The sequence below is a fragment of the Embiotoca jacksoni genome, unplaced genomic scaffold (genome assembly GCF_022577435.1).
Source record: "Embiotoca jacksoni isolate LCO1_2020_lvr unplaced genomic scaffold, fEmbJac1.0.p SCAF_36, whole genome shotgun sequence".
NCBI lineage: Eukaryota > Metazoa > Chordata > Actinopteri > Embiotocidae > Embiotoca > Embiotoca jacksoni.
In genome coordinates, this window is record NW_027185388.1 from 774,407 (window position 1) to 791,174 (window position 16,768).

Below are 16,768 nucleotides of genomic sequence, written 5' to 3' on the forward strand. Positions count from 1 at the left end.
AAGTGGAAGATGAAGGAGAGAAAAGGAGGGCAGTCAAAGATGAGGTTATCTTGAGTCACTTCCACTCAGCATCCACTTCAAAGTTGGGATGGTTTTTTTTTCAGGTCTTATGACACAGTTCATATCAAACATTTCATTTCTCCTCGCTCCTTTTAATGTGCAAAGAGAGTTATATTTCTATGTATATTTATGCTTTTGTGTGGACTGCAGGGGAATTGTTGTTCACGCGTGCATTCGCGTATTTCTTTGTTGCATTTTGCCTTTAATTAAAAAGGTCACTTTACGGGCAGGAAACATGGAAGTCTCGCAGAAAGTGTATTTAGGTTTTCGTGATGAATTAAGTTTTGCTCGTGGAATCAATTTTAAAACTGTGAAAACGCTGTGAACGTCCGACGGCATCCACCCAGAAACGTAAAAGATGAAAAGAAGCGATCGCAGAAAACAGGGAGCAGCCGAGTTCTGTTTGTAAGTCGGTGTCGTTTGATCGTCTCCGTGCAGATCAACGGAGTGATGAGACTGATGAAGTCTCCGTTTTTGGAAGTGGCCCCCCCCCATCAAAGAAATATTTGTCACGTTGGGTCAGAACTTTGAAGCGTTTCAGCTCTTATAAAGCGAGTTTAAACACCTGTTGTTCGGTATTTTGGAAAAAAAAAATCATCGGGCGAGAATCTGTTTGGCTTTTTTTGGGGGGGGCGACGTCATCGCAGGAATGTGTTTGTGCCAGAAAGCAGCAACTCTTCACCAAACTCCAAAAGCAGAGACGACGAGGTCGTTTTTTCTTTTTGTGCAACTGTGTCAAAACAGGTGGATGGTAAATGTTTAATATTTAGAGGGGGGGGAAGAAGGCCATTTAAAGGGTGCACTGCGGTCTTAAATGCTGCGTTATAAGATTGCCGCACACTCAAACAGACTGCATCTCACATCCAGCCGCGGTCTGGCATAGCGTCGGGATGCGGTCATGTCTCGCTCTATTCCCGAGAAACTAATGGATGATGTCATCGGTGCGGTCTGCGGCTTCCTCGCTGTCCTTTCGGCTACGTGTCGGGTCCCTCCGGGATCTTTGCGATCGGAAAAAATCTCGACAGGATCTTTTTTGTTTTTATTTGAGACTTTTTAATTGCTGAAGTTAACTCGAAGCGGACTCTGTAAGACGAGAGGGGAAAAAAAGGATTTGGTATTTGATTCTTCTCGTGAAAGCCTTTTTCTAACGTGACTGGACGGATTGATAACGCCAGGTGGAAACAGGGTCTTAGTCTGTCTTTTCTGTGACGGATCCCCGTGCAAAATCTCCTGCCGCTTGCGGCTTCGAGGAGAGCAGCGTTCCCCAGAGATCGAGCGTCAGACGAGGACGGTGGTTTCTTCAGTTGAGGTCTCGTTTCCGTCGTGGAAATTTCTTTTCTTCCTCAAAAAACAACAAAAAAACCAACAACCAGGAAATATAACACGCGGCGCTGCTTGTGCACCGCAGGGGTGTGACGGCTTCGAGTTTTAACTGCTACACATCGGTGTCGGCTTGCAAGAAGAAAAAATCTTAAAAGTGGCGTATATTCATACAAAATCTGCCCTGAGACGATGACTGTTTTTTTCTCCGCTGTTTTGAGTTTCTAAGTTGTGCGTCCTGTGATCGCTCACATGCTCGTTCACGGTTGTTTGCGTCCCGAGAGTGCAACAAACACGACTTCCTGTCGATTAGGAAAGGGAGATTAGAGATCTGCCTCCTGTTGCTTTCAACTTTGCACTTACAGAAAGTGATTGTTAGTATTCGGGAACACAACAGCTGCTGTGGTTTACCAGACTGAATAAACTCCCTGATTGAATGCGGCGTCGGTACCGATGGGGGACGGACAGATATGTATTCGTGTTGAGGTTTTAGTTGAGGAGGAGAATTAAAGACACTCAAACCCAATCGGACCGCAGTAACCGAGATAACCGGTGTGGCTTTTTTTTTAAAATTAACATGGAGATAAAAGTATTCAGAGACTGTGACGTGCCATCAGTCTGAAGGAGACACATTCCCAGACCCCCACAAAGCCCCCCGGGGGGGGGGAGGCGCTGGGGTCACGGCGGAGGGGGAGGCTGGGTGGGTGGGTGGGTGGATGGATGGGTGGGTGGATGTGGAATACGAAATGGTGGAGAGGGGTGTGGGGTGGATTCTGGTGACGGGAACCGAGGGAGGGGGAGGGAGGGTCACCAAAACATTTAGACTGACTTTTGTTGACTCGCAACCACAGGGCAGGTCACTGGAAACAAACAAGGTTATGACGGGGAATCAACTGCGGGTTTACGTACCTCCGTACCGCCATGGAAGCGAGTAAATAAGACTAACAGAAACCGGCCTGAAATGTCCGGTCAGGGTTTTTTATCTTCTCGTCTGCGTGTTCATTCTTGGATTCAAATAGTCATTTTTCTGCCACTTTCAAGTAGTTGAACTTGCTGCAAACACAATGCTGGTAACACCGTTTTTAAGATGTCATTGCCCAAGTACCCATTACAAACTTTGAGTGTTCAGACATTGACAAACATGAAATACATCATACATCTTCAACACCTCGAGTTTCTGAACCTGAATTTTTGTGTTTATATTTAACATTTAGGGAGTTTGGATATTTTTATGTAAATGAATCAGATTTTGTTTTGCAGTCTTTTTTTTTTTTTACTGATTGAAACCATGAAATCAATATGATGAAATCAAACTGTGTTTACGGTTTTCCAAAGGCCTGTTTCGTGAATATGAAAACTGTTTGTTGTCCATAGATCCACTCAGACACTAACCTGGATTCTTCCGGTAGGAATCGTGTTAATTTCACACACCTCTTTTCTGTTTGGGCTCCGTTCGTTAAGTTTAGGTTCTCCTTTTGTCTCGACCCCTCCCGCTTGATGTCGGACTTCCTCTGGTCCACCTGATCCAAACTCTCCGTTTCCCTCGGCCATCGCAGCGTTTCTCTGCTTTTCTCTCTCACACCCTCTGAAGCTGAAAATTGACTCTTGAGCCCAACACTCGGGGGGACGGGACTCTTTCAAGGTGAGACAAAGTAGAGACAAAGACGGGGAAAGAGAAAGAGAGAGTTGAAGGGAGGAGGCGCCGTGACAAAGTCTGAAGGGGAGAGAGACAGAGAGATAAGAAATATAAGTTAAACAGTGAGAAACAATATTACTGCAGAGATGGCCATTTTCTTTATCTTAAAACGAATTTGATAAAATTGGTATTCAATAAAGGTATCGAAGTCATCAAATAAAGACAGATCATTTAAACAGCTTACAAACAGACGTGCAAGTTACGTTTTTATTAAACTGTACGGTTTGTTTTAAATATTCAAAGGAAACATTTCACTGTTTTTGTATTCTTGTGTTCATATTTGAGGCAGCAGGACTGTTCAGTTCTGTATAAAATGCTTTGCCACCATAAAATAGGTTTTTAGTTTCAGGCACAGTATTTTTGTTTTTGTTTGACTTAACAGTAATGTATTTTATTACTTAAAGCCTCCATCCTGCCCTTCCTCCCCCTCCTCCCCAAACAAAAGGGGGTGCAGGGTGAAACACACTCATTTCATTGTTTCATGTTTTTTTGGGCCTCTGTATTAAGAATCAGGGATTTTCTGCGCTATTTAGTACCGTGTGGTGTCGTGACAAGCGTAAGTAGAGCTGACGGAGCCCTGTTGGCTGTTTTCAGATTCTGTACCGTCCTCCTGGGTTGTTGTTTTTTCCGTAAGGAGCGAAAAGAAACCCAGAGAGAGTACGATGAAGGAGCCGGAGGGGTCAGAGCGCAGCTTTTCCTCTCCGAGGGGTTGTTGTGAAACTCTGCGTGTCGGGTTACTGTTACTGGGGGGGGGGGCTCCACAACACAACACACACACACACACACACACACACACACACACACACACACACACACACACACACGTAAGCACGTGAGAGAGATCGGTAAATATTTACATGTTATCATGGAACCCGTTGAGCTTCAAACACACTAAACGGGAACCTTGAAAATTCACCAACTGTAACTAACACCTGATCGTCAGCTGTAACTTCACACTTAAAGCAGAACGGTCGCAGCTTTATAAGCCCGTCGGCCAGGTCACAACTGTGAAACACACACACACACGCACACACACACACACACACACACACACACACACACACACAGGATTGCCTGATGACTCTCATGTGACGGGATTTAGAGGGGAAAAAAAAAAGAAACATAAAAATGAAATGAAGGAAAAGCAGTCGTGCCAGAGAACGTGTGTGTGTGTGTGTGTGTGTGTGTGTGTGTGTGTGTGTGTGTGTGTGTGTGTGTGTGTGTGTGTGTGTGTGAGATCAGATAAACAGAAAGGTTGGCCTGGTGCTTGTCGTGTGTGTGTGTGGGGGGGGGGGGGGGGGTTTAAACATGGAGATTTAAATGGGCAGTCGACTGATTTTTACACATAAAATGAAGTTTATTGATCGTGACGAACCTCCAACTGGATCTTGGTGCCGATATTAAATAATCCGATAGGAAGAGATGACGAGAACAGAAAGTGATGAAGAAAGGAGTTAATAAGAGGAAATAAGAAGGTGATGCTGTAAAAAAAAAACAGGTTTCATCTCGGCGACTGTGCGTCAGTTTGACCTTGGAGATAATTTGTTAACTCGTTCCCTCTGTGCCCGTCTCCTTGTTACTTTCTTATCTCAGGCTTCTCCCTTCTCCTTGCGCATCACTGTAGTCATTTCCCCTCAGCCGTCAGCTGCTCGAGGACACTCGGTGCTGTTTGAAGATGATAAATGGAGAAGCGGAGCAAGAGGTCAAGGAATATTTTGGAGAAGCGCTTTTAAGTTATCGTTTGTAAAATTGCTGCGAATCTCAGCCCGGGTTCGGGTTTCGGGACGGAAATCATTCTGGGGGTTCGAACGGGGACACGTCAAGTTTTAAGATAGAGGGGAGGGGGAATCTCCGTGTTCCTCTCAAGGGATGATTTCAAAAGCCACGAAGCCGTGAGGTCGCAGTGTTTTGCTTGCGGCTGATTTAAGAGCGTGAGCCGAGCAGGGAAAAGCCCAGGACGATCGTGAACGGGCCTCTCCCAACACTCGTCACCACGATGAGTGCGAAAACAGTTCATTTTGCTCTTTGACGTCCAGAGATTCTTGCTCCATTGACTCTTTATTTCCATGAAGTCCAAGCAGCATGTTCCAGAATCAATCTCTCCACCGTCACCAGAAAATAGGATTTTTCAGATCAAACATTAAAAAAAAATCAAATCTTTTTTTTAAAGAAACGGGACATTTTGCTTTCCTCACAAATATTAAAACTGGATGTGATGTGGTTAATTAAGAATTTGTATAATATGCAGGGCATCACATTTCAGCTCCAGCTAACGATTATCTTCAGATCTTCACTGTATCTGACGTGAATTTGAATGCCTTTTTTTAATAGACATATATGTAGAATAAATGTAGAGTAAAAGAAGAAGTTAATTCTTAACCACCTGTTCATATAAACAACTGGCTGCGTCGTTCATATACTTTTGCATTTTGTCTAATACTTTTACTACATTTACATTCAGAGGGCACACCGGAGATGTGACACTACACACAAGTGGAAAATCGGTGTACTGATCGATAAAACTGCTGAGGCGTCTGACGACCAGGTGGATAAAACACGCCATCGGTTCCCGTCCCCAACCGGTTTTTCACGGACAGTCTCGGGAGTGTTGCCGTTTCTATTTTGCAGGTTTCCACTTTTAAGACGTCAAGTGATCTCACGCCAGCTTCTCCTGACCAACATATTTTGTCGTCGGTTCGTGGCAGTGACACATCAGACAGATGCGACTCGCTGCAGACTCGGATCCATTAACTTGTCTCCAAAAGCTTTCTGACGTTATTGTCGCCGCACGGGCGGAAAAACCTCGTAAGTCAAAAAAAAAAGCAAGCGAACTTAAACGGAGGCTGCGGAGATAGTCAAGGAAAAAGAGCGAGTTATGTTCCCGGGTGGGACGCGTTTGAAAGCTTTAAAGCTCATATTGCGGTGATCACATTGAATTACACGTATATCTGTCTGCAACTGGCTACGCGAAGAGGAAGAGGAAGAGGAAGAGGAAGTGCTGGCTCATCCCAGATGCTGAATTCCCCCACATTGTTACTGTTGTTTCACAAGAAGTGAGAGAAGCCTTCCTTCCATGCATGAAGCATGACCCGACCCCGAACATGTGCTCGCCCGCTGGTCAGTCTGCAGCCGTGTGTGTGTGTGTGTGTGTGTGTGTGTGTGTCTAGTGTGTGTGTGTCTAGTGTGTGTCTAGTGTGTGTAGTGTTCAGGGAGGGGTCAGTGGTAGAGAGAACAATAAAGACCAGATGGCCAGTCTTCTTTCTCCACCTGCTTCAGGCCTCTTTGTGCTCGTTTCCCCACCACCACCACCACCACCACCACCACCACCCGCCCCTTCATAAGCTTTTACCCTCTTCAGTTTCCCAGATTGCTCCTTTTAATATTCACACTGTTTACTTTTTCTTTTCGACGACGGTTCATTCACCTGCTTAGCGTGTATTTGCTTTGTTTCACTTCGTGATTTATGATTTAATTTTCATTTCCAGTAGATTATGGGATTAAACCACGTGCTCCTGTCTTTTTTAGAAAACCTCTGCACTCGCACAGGAGCGATCCGGCCGAAATGGGGGGGGGTGGATGGGGCACAACACCACGGGGCGGCCGCGCCCAGACGTGTTGCGCTTGATTCCAACGGTGACTTGACGAGCGAAAGCAGCGCGGCTGATCCGACTCTTGACAGATTTAATGAAAATTAGTAAAGGGGGATGTGGTTGCTGCGAGGGAGAGCAGCAGGATTAGAGCTTTACGCTTGTCTCACACATGCAACGCTTTCATCCGTGCAGCTGTAACCGTCAAGAGACGAAAACACCTGCTTTTATCTTATAAGTGTGGGTTAATTTGTCGACACGGGACACACCTACATGCACGCTGACACACAAGAACACCCACAATCTCCTGCGCGCTGAATAACTCGGCAGCAATTTGCTCATCAAATTGAAGCCCGGTTTTCTCCATATTGTCTTTGTGGAGCAGTTCAGTCGCACTGTAGAGCCGCCTGCGTCCCAGCTTTTCCCTCTTAACGCCTGCTCTTATGATATCTTCCTGTATTAAGGACTGTTCCGATATAGATAATAACAGTAATAATAATATAATACATTTGTATAGCACCTTTCACACCAGAAATGCTGCTCATAGTGCTTTACAGCAAAAGAGAATTACATGCAGCGTTTCACATAAAAAAAACTGATTCAAAGGAACATTTAAAAATATAGAAAAGGAATGAGGTGCATGAGAAACAGACAAAATGCATTAAAAAAACCCAGATAAAATGCTTGAATTTAAACACAAATAGAGTTAAAATATAAAATAAGCAATATGCATTTTAAAGGCACGGTAGTTCAAAGTGCGAGAGAGCTTCAAGAGTAGCTGGTTAAAGGCTTAATGTAAAGAGATATGTTTTGAGCTTTCTTTTAAAAGTATTAACTGAGCAGCTTCCCTGATATCTAACAGGTAGTTTGTTCCACAGATTTGGAGCCGAACTGACAAAAAGCTAAATCCCCAATTATTCTTTTGCCAAATTTTCCCAAATCTTTTAAACCCAACTTCACTGCATGGAGCTCACAGGGTTGTCTGTTTTTTTATGTGAGGTAACAGCAAGGGGCCAATTTGGCTGTAAAAACCTGATTTGGCTGTAAAAACCTGAGTTGGCGGTCTGCCACGACCGAAAAACTGTAACTGATGTAAAACAGAATTATATAAATACTTCTAGTCGATTGGTTCCTTCCTCGTGGATCTGTGACATCATGGCTGATGTGTGTGTGTATGTGTGTGTGTGTGTGTGTGTGTGTGTGTGTGTAAGAATGTGATTGACAGGTCATCCAGGCTGATGTTGATATCAACTCATTGCAGATGTGTACCTGTATCAGTTCTCTTCCCGTTTAGCTGGGTTGCTGTCGGTGGTGGTGGGGAGCTACGATCGTGTTGGAGAACCCTGTTGCCATGGCGCCACAGTCCGGGAATGGTCTCTGAACTTGGTAGTTTAAGAGAAAATGAATAACAGCCAATATATTGTTGATAAACAGATCAGAGAACTCTGAAATATCAATATCAGTACTGGCTTCAGTCTGTATCGGGTCAGAATGTAATACGTGCATTCGCCGCTATATTGCCACAACTTGGCTAAATTAACTTATTTAAGTATATAAGCAAAACTACTATTCGAAATTCGCTCTGAACTGTTTGATTTTTCTTCAAATTTCTTCCTTCGAATATTATTGCTCGGTGTTGAATGTGCTCGGCGGTGGAAGACTTTGTACGCTAACTTTACCTGCACGTCCTCGTTATTCATGTTTTGAAGGAGTTCCACACAACAACTTTCTGACGGCTGTAGTCGTCTTTGCATGTTTCCGTCATGTTCGCACCCGGACATCTAATCGCCGGGATAGTTTTTAACCCGCAAACCTGATCTTTCAGCTTTTAGGCGCGTTGCCGCCACCTTCTGACGGGAGTAACGCATTACAACCATGGCGCCGGTTAAAAAAACGGGGGAAATAATAAGTGTACGAATCGATTTTTGGAGATTAAAACGACTCCTCGTGACCCATCCCTAGTTTAGGTGGTGTCCTTCTGACCCGACTTTTAAATCACTGCCATGCGTTTCAAATGATATGCCTGTTTTCTCGTGAATAAACGCTGGAAATATGACTCCCCGATTGGAGAAACGCTGGGAGGAGCAGCCACATTCATCACCAAATTTGCACACCACACAGCGCTCAGGTGTTGATACAGTGTTCAGAGACAAAAGGCAGCTTGTCCTCTCTGAGACGAGTCCTTGGGCCGATTAGCGAGAGGCCAGCTTCAGCTACACAGATGCTGTTTGACGGCCGCTCTGGAACGACTCCCTCCTTTTTTCCCCATAATGGCTCCTCCTGTATTCATGCATGCACAAAGAGAATATCCCTTCAGGGATCAATAAAGCTGCACATTATTCCTTTTATTAGCAGCATAATGGAGAGGTTATGAAAGAGCAGCCATGTGTTTTTTTTTCTGTCCTCTCGGAGCGGACACCTTTATTGCGGTAGATGGTGGTTTTCAGGTTAAGTCGTCCTCTGAAGATTAAAATACACGAACAGAATATGAAACATTTAAATTACAAAAAGAAACTTTTCATTCTTTATTTTCTTTGGCGTCAAAAGTTTAAATTTCTTCCACTTTCGGTTAAAATCATATTTTTACCAATCAGGACTTCAAATAAAAGACCTCATGCATATCAATCACACCCCCCCCCCCGCCACGCCTTCTCCTCCCCCCCTCGCTCCACCTGCACCTCATATAAAGCCTCCTCACTATTTTCAGCATGTCCTTCACTCACACCTCTTTTTTTAATTTATTTTTTTGTCCTGATAAAATTAGAATTTACGCTGCAGAAATGTTTACGTCGGTGTTAAAGACACGAGACTTGAGTCGTTTGTGTCAACAAACTTTGAGGACATTACGACACCGTGCGAGTTCTCCGACTTTTAAAGTTCAGAACACATCTGGACACATTATTCAACTTCTACATTCTCGTGGTCGTGGTGGGAGCGGTGCCCGAAACACTAAAAACAAACTCTCAGACAGACGGAGAGCAGCGAACGTCTGGTGTTTGTCTGACGCCGAATGGACTCTTGCAGCTTGAGAAGAGAGAAATTACATTTCACATGGTAATCAGGAGGTCAAGTGCCGCCTGCTGTGCTCGCTTCGTCCAACAGAGAGTGAGACCGGAGGAGAAGGAAGGGGTGTGTGTGTGTGTGTGTGTGTGTGTGTGTGTGTGTGTGTGTGTGTGTGTGTGTGTGTGTGTTTCACAAACACTGTGTTTATCCTCGTCTCACACACATTTTAAAGCCTCCCCGTATATTAAAGTACAGCCATGGGTTGACGTCTCGCTGGAGGTGTGAACAACATTTGAACATTTATAGTGTGAATAGCAACACGGCGCACATTGTTCAATTTTTTTTTTTTTTTCGATTGCATTTGAGCTCTCTTGCGCAACAGAAAGAAGTTAAAGCTATGTGGTCTGAAAGATTGTTAATTCAGATCATCTGCCGTTACTTCCTTTTTTTTTGTGGATGAGATGTTTGTCACAACCGTTTTCACAATATACGGTAGACAAACGTGAAATCTAGGTGTTGCCTATTAATATGTTGGAAACAAGCGGCAACCGACCGCGACGTCACCCGTTGGTTTGTGAACGGCCGTTATGAAGCCTCAAGTTCGGATTTCTTTCGGCGCCATCTTGTTACTTCGGAGCGGTTTGGAACCAGAAGTGACCTTATTTGGACGAGCTGGGTGGGAGGGACATGCGATACTATGTCCCACCCACCGATAGCCGTAACCTTGACTGCTCCACAGGCCTGTCAATCAAACAGACACGCCCCCAAGAAGACGGCTTTTTTAGGCTTATTTTTCTAATTGATGACGGGATTATTTTCAGATGGACCTCCAGAAAACTAATAAGAAGGAGCGACTTTAGCTGACAACACCGAGATAACTCGTGGAGAAAATGAATTGACTGAGAATTTTTATGAGAGAAGTTGAATGGGAGTCTACGGAGCCGGAGGCTTTTTGGAGCCGACCTCTAGTGGCACTTGGTGGTACTGCAGCTTAAGGCGCTTCGGTGTCATTTTTCAACCGTACATGAAAGCTACGTTCACTTTTACATAGTCTACGGTTGGAACAAAGAACCTGTAAAACTAGTTTACGACGGATCCAAAGGCTGCAAACAACTCCTGTAGAAATATCTTAAACAGTAAATGAAGCGAATGAACTGTCGACACTAAACAGCGGCTGATGTCTCAGTTTGATTATTCACTCGCTCTGTCGCCGTCTCACTTTATTCAACCCCTTTCTTTTGATGTCTGTGCAGTCTTGCCACTCATGCCAACATCATCTCTTTTGTAATAGTCACACACACACACACACACACACACACACACACACACACACACATGCCTTCCTCTGCTTGTCCTGGCACTGGCTGAATAGCCCATTCCCCCTGGAGACAGAGGTAGTTTCTGGTTGGTTGGTTTCGGGGACCCTCCTCTGCCCCCTCTGGGAGACAGAGACACATTGTCCTGGTCATTTATTCGCATTTTCAATGATTTATTCACTGGTGCTCACATCATTAGCAGCGTGTTTGCCACTGTAGCGTCGTCGGACTGCAGGTGAGAATAGAGGATTGTGAGTGTGTGCTCTTTAAATCGTGCAGCTCGCCACCCTGCAGGATCTCTTCGTAACGCTGTTTTTGGAGGATACGTCCATCTTCTTATCTGAGCGTTTTCAATGAAAATCCAGCTTTTTCAGGCTCTTTCAGGGTCTTTGGTCTTTCTGGCTGCCTATTTACAGGAAATTCAATCAGCAATCACTGAACATACTCTGTGTTATGCAGTGTTGCCGGTTGCGACATGCTCTGGTTACAACAGCGAAGAGATACTCCAGATGCTTATCCTGCAGGTTGACAGTTACGTCTTGATCCATGTAGACCCGGGGGAGGGCCCTTCAGACTTAGATAAAGTGAGCATTGGACAAATTAAAGTTAAAACAGATGTCTTTGAAACAAGACTACTTACCAGCCCAGAATGCCTTTGTTTCACAAAACAAGAACTTTCCTTTAGAAAACACTTCGTCCAGTGTGTCGATCCGCTGACTCTGAGGTCCAAATCAAAACGGCGTCATTTTGGATTTAAATAGACGATCGATTTATCTGAGGAACAGCTGTGTCTGTAGGATCAAAATAATGTGCCATCAATGGCCTCAGTCATCTTTCAAGAGGCTACAAATTCTGCCCGGCTAAAACTGAAGTACCTGTGAGTGTTGCTGCTTGTTGCCTTGATGCAAATTAGCTCCGCCTCCATCAGTGCGCCCCCTGTTGGAATCGAGTCAAACAGCAACCACAGCCTTAAGATACATAAAGCTGCCTCTTATGATTGTTAGCGGTGATTTAGTTTTCCTTTGAGGATGTCGTACGCCGGTTCTGGTTCTCAAACTATATTTTTTTTCCCATGTTTGATTTAGAGCTTTTACATATAAGTGGAATGTATATTAAAATTTGCTAAAATAAAACGGGCACTGATTATAAATGTTTAGACATGTTTTACTGTTTATTGGCAAGAGGAATGATGTGTTATTCATTGGAACTTTGTTTTCATGACCCAGAACGAGATTTTAAAGGTTTTACTGGCATCTTTTTATTTAGTGTGATATTGTTGCTGTTAAACATCCATGAAATTTTTGTATTGAGCAAATCCACCGAAATACTTGGAATGTCTCTTTTAACGAAAAAAGACACTGGACGAAGCTGCTGAACGTTTCCGTCTCTTCGTCTTTCAGGAACCATCCGTCCGGTGCGGAGGAGTTTTTACGACCCGGCCTCGGGTCCAGGTCAGGGCTGGCAGTGGGAGTGGGAGAACGACGCGGGCACGTGGACGTCGTACGACATGGAGGTAGCCATCGCCATCGAGAGCGCCCACAACCGCCAGCAGCCCTGCCTCGACCTGACACCGCTCGGCTTCTGCTACCTCATTGACTATCAGAACATGACGCAGGTTGGTTTCAGCTCTTTGCACCGACGTCGGTAACTAAACCCGAAACCTCCTCTGTAACGCTGAACTCTGAACACTTTACTTTTCTTTTTTTGTCGTCCTGCAGGTGAACAGGCAGAGCCAGAGGTGTCGGAGGATCCAGAGGCGAGCCGACCTGGCCTATCCATTAGTGTCCGGTCCTCTTCCTGTACCCAAAGGAGGAGGAAGTGGAGGGCTAACGGGAGCCTTGCTGGGCGTCGGGGTGTCAGGGGCCAGCATGGGGATTGGAAACTCCGTCTACCCCAACGGAGGCTTACCGGCTACTGGACTGGGCCAGCCTTGTTCCTGCCAGCAATGCATGCTGGTCCTCAGTGTGAAGGCCAACACGGGAGGAACAGGGCTCGGAGGAGGCGCAGGGATACAGACTCTGGGTAGACGCTCATTAACCATGCAGCGGGCCAAGAACTCAGTGCCCGGCGCCCCCAAACCCCTGAGTCCGTCTAAATCGGCCACTCTGGGACGAGGACAGCAGCAGAACTCCAACTCCAACTCCAACTACTACCAGACGCTGCCGCACGGCCTCGCCATCTCCAGAAACATCGCGTCGCCGAGGAGGAACGCCCAGCTCTTCGCCCAGTCGCTGGCCGCCCTCACCGCCGGCACCTCCTCCATGGGCATCTCCGTGTCTTCCAACAGGCCCCCCCCGCCGTCCCTCCCGCCGCCTCAGCCTCCCACGTCCAACCCGAGTCTCAACCCTCCGTCCGTTCCCGCCAAGCACGCCTCATCCTCAGCCAGCGACTCGGTGCCAACCGCCACATTAGTTACGCCCTCCAACAACGTGACCACGCCGCCGTCTCCCGTGCCATCCCCGTCGTCGATGGTGATGAAGCCGCAGCGCACGCCGTCGTCCGCGTCAACGATGTGCCACGCCCCGTTACCGCAGCGATCGAGCTTAGCTGGGCTGAGCAGACCGGCGTTACAGAGGATCGCCATGGCTCAGTCCAGAGCGCTCATAGCATCAGGGTGAGTCGACGACACACCCACACACACACACACACACACACACACACACAGACACACACACACACACACTGAAAGCTTCGTTAAAGGCCTGGTTTTATTTATGTGGTGTGTGGAAAAACATCTTGGATTGACTGCACACATCGGAAGTGATATTTACGTGTCAAATTTGAGGCGCTTAAAACTGAAAAAAAAAAAATGCCGGATCTCATGCGGTCGTCGCAGTATCAGAAGCGTATCTTATACTGGATGTTTTCCCCACGTCGTGCTGTCCCGTTGCAATCACAGACAGTTATTAAATCTGCACAGAAATGCTCTCGGGGTTGACATTTGCACATGCATGTTTAAGCACGCAAAAAAAATAAAAAACACTCTTAAACGTACACATGCCTGGGCAAGAGATGCAAAATATGTCCACGATACACTACATACTCCCTGTTGTGGTGTTGCAATGAGTCATGTTGGACTTCCAAGTGATTCATTTCAGAGGTGTGATTCTTCAGATTCGTGTACATCCACTGTTGCAGATTTCTGCTCTCTGTTTGTTGTGGTTCAATTCTATCTTGAAATCTGTTTGGATTAAAAAAAAAAATAGAATCTTGGGTGCGTGCAAAATGCACTCAACAGATGTGAAAGTGATGTTTGCTAATTAATTCCCCCTGAAGGTGACAGGCAGGTTTAATAGGCAGAAGAAAGCGAAGAAGAATTTTAAATACTGAGACAAATGTTATCTACCTGTGTCGGCAGGCAGCAAATCCTGTCACCTTAGAAACTGAAACACTTATTTATATACTTGTATATATATATATATTTATATATACATATTTACTTTTACTTTATGACCTGAGATGCCCTCTAAATAAACCAATAACACATAAAACATTGTTGAAAACAGCCACCTAGAACATCAAAATTGAGGAAAAAAAGCAGTTTGAGGGCTTAAACCTTTGGCTGGGGAAATGATTTCCCCTTATGTTCATTTACATGTAGGGGAAAAAAATCAATAAACTAAAGAAAATGAAAGAATTTTTTTTTTAATTGTTGCGCTGTAAGAACAAGACTAGATTAAAACTGCAAGCAGTGATATGCGGGCCCTCGCACACTGCACGCCATGGTCCGCATATTCCCGCTTGCAGTTTAAAAAAAATTCTCGATCTCGTTCCTTATTCTTAAAAGAAAAAATAGCCACGTATGATTTTTTTTTTTTTAATATTTCAGATGACAGTATGAGTTTTTTGTTATACTTTGGATATTTTGGATGACCTTTTTCTGAACTGACATGTCACTTATCACTGGCTCTAACCAGTGCACAATGAAAAAAATAGGCTCTTTTGGACTTTTTTTTTTTTGGTGTTTTGTATTGTTGTTGACCTTTGGTTTGGGATTGGTATGACTGCACGTACAAACCCGAAGCTGTGTGGCTTACCCTTAGGAAGTCTTGCTCTCTGTGAACCATGTTGGCTTATTAAGGGGACTCGTAAACCATGAACCATGTGTGACACTTGAGCGGGGCTCGAACCCGTGTCTTCATGAGGTTGTTTCAGCTGGGGGTCGGCGTCGTAAATCGCTGGACTATCTTCGGCGCCAGTTAAAGTGTCTTGGCAGGAGAAAGTGTTTCACGGAGTTCACTCAGAGCCTTAGGGTTAGGATTAGGGTTAACAACATACTTTAGGTAACCGACAGTCTGGTTAACTCAACAGGTAAAAGATTCTACTTCACCAAGGTTGCTATTAATGGTTCAAATTCCACCTTGGCCTGTTAATGGTGATTCAACTTTTGGTGAAGTTGAAACGTTTGGAGAAATTGAAAAAGTTTTACATACACTACATATTACAGGAAGATTTTACTATCACTGCAGAACCCCTTGAAAACACGTATATTTACTGTCCAAAGAATGTCTGTGGTAATTTTAGTTACATTTGAATGAATATTTGTGGACGGTGGAGTTATAATGCTGACTATCTCTCAGGGAGGTTGGTGAGGCATTGGTTAGCACTGCTGCCTCTCAGTAAGAAGGTTGGGGATTCAATTGCCCCCTTTGTTATGACTTTTAAAAAAAAATCATACCATAGCATGTCATTCAAATTATGAAAAAAAAAAGAGTCATACTACAGCAAAAAGTTACCTAAAAGTCATTTTTGGTTCACTTTTTGGACAACGTGCTATAGTATGACTTATATCACATTTTGGATGACATGCTATGGCATGACTTTTGGGTCACTTTTTAGCCGCCACGCCACGGGCACACCGACCGACGAAAACAAATTCTTATGATAACTTTTAATTCCAAACATGTTATGAGGGCACAGACTAAATTTCAAGTCTGGCCAACAAAATCTGAAGGAGGAGTTTGTTAAAGTACAACATGTGTGAATCGCCAAAAATGGCGACTACATTCAAAATGGCAGACTTCCTGTTCAGTTGACGTAATGGTGCAATGTAGCTTTTTTGTACATCGCGGTGTGATACACATGTCCACCGAATTTCGTGCATGTAGGTAAATGTAGCCGCCGGGGCATCTCTTTAGGGGGCGCTAGCGAGCCATTTGGCCACACCTACTCGCGACTCCACTAAAATACGAAATTTTTTGCCGGGAGAGACGGGTGTACCAACTTTAATTCTACTCATTTTTGAGTATGATAAAGCTGCCAAAAATGCAGTTGTTTACGGAGAATCATTAATCGCTTGGATAACAATAGGGCTTTCGCACCTTCAGTGCTCGGGCCCTAATTAAAACCTAATATATGACTGGACCATGTGGGAAACGCTGAAGGACTTTTAATTTGAAATGACGGCTTTTAATTTGAAATGGATACAAGAAGTCACTGCATTTGGAAGACCAATGGTGATTTTAAATAACAAAAGGTATATACACAAAAGTGCCACTCTCTCGTTTTAAAGGTATATACACGCAAACGTCACTCCAAGTCTTAAAGGTATATACACGCAAACGTTGCTTCAGTGCTTCCCTCTCTCTAAAGCTGTTATGCATACAGCTTCATCGATGGTGAAAATAGGCTGAGCAGAGAGAGGTCTAAAATTAACTTAAAATGCAGGAGGTGGACGAATTAGAAAAAACAAAAAACATGCAACCCTGCAAGCCCTGCTGAGTATTTCACGAACACAGCGAGACGCCTGAACAACACTGTAAAGTTATTCTCATGTCTTTTCTCTC

General features: G+C 44.7%; 1 protein-coding gene across 3 annotated transcripts in view; it reads left to right on the forward strand.

The window, feature by feature from the left end:
• LOC138208116 (E3 ubiquitin-protein ligase DTX4-like) overlaps window positions 1–16,768 on the forward strand; it is a 33,236-nt gene that overhangs the window by 4,067 nt on the left and 12,401 nt on the right. For all 3 annotated transcript variants that reach the window (XM_069165817.1, XM_069165818.1, XM_069165816.1), the window contains 2 exons: window positions 12,383–12,597; window positions 12,701–13,596. In XM_069165817.1, the coding sequence (XP_069021918.1) occupies window positions 12,383–12,597; window positions 12,701–13,596 (1,111 nt within the window). The remainder of the gene's footprint in view (window positions 1–12,382; window positions 12,598–12,700; window positions 13,597–16,768) is intronic.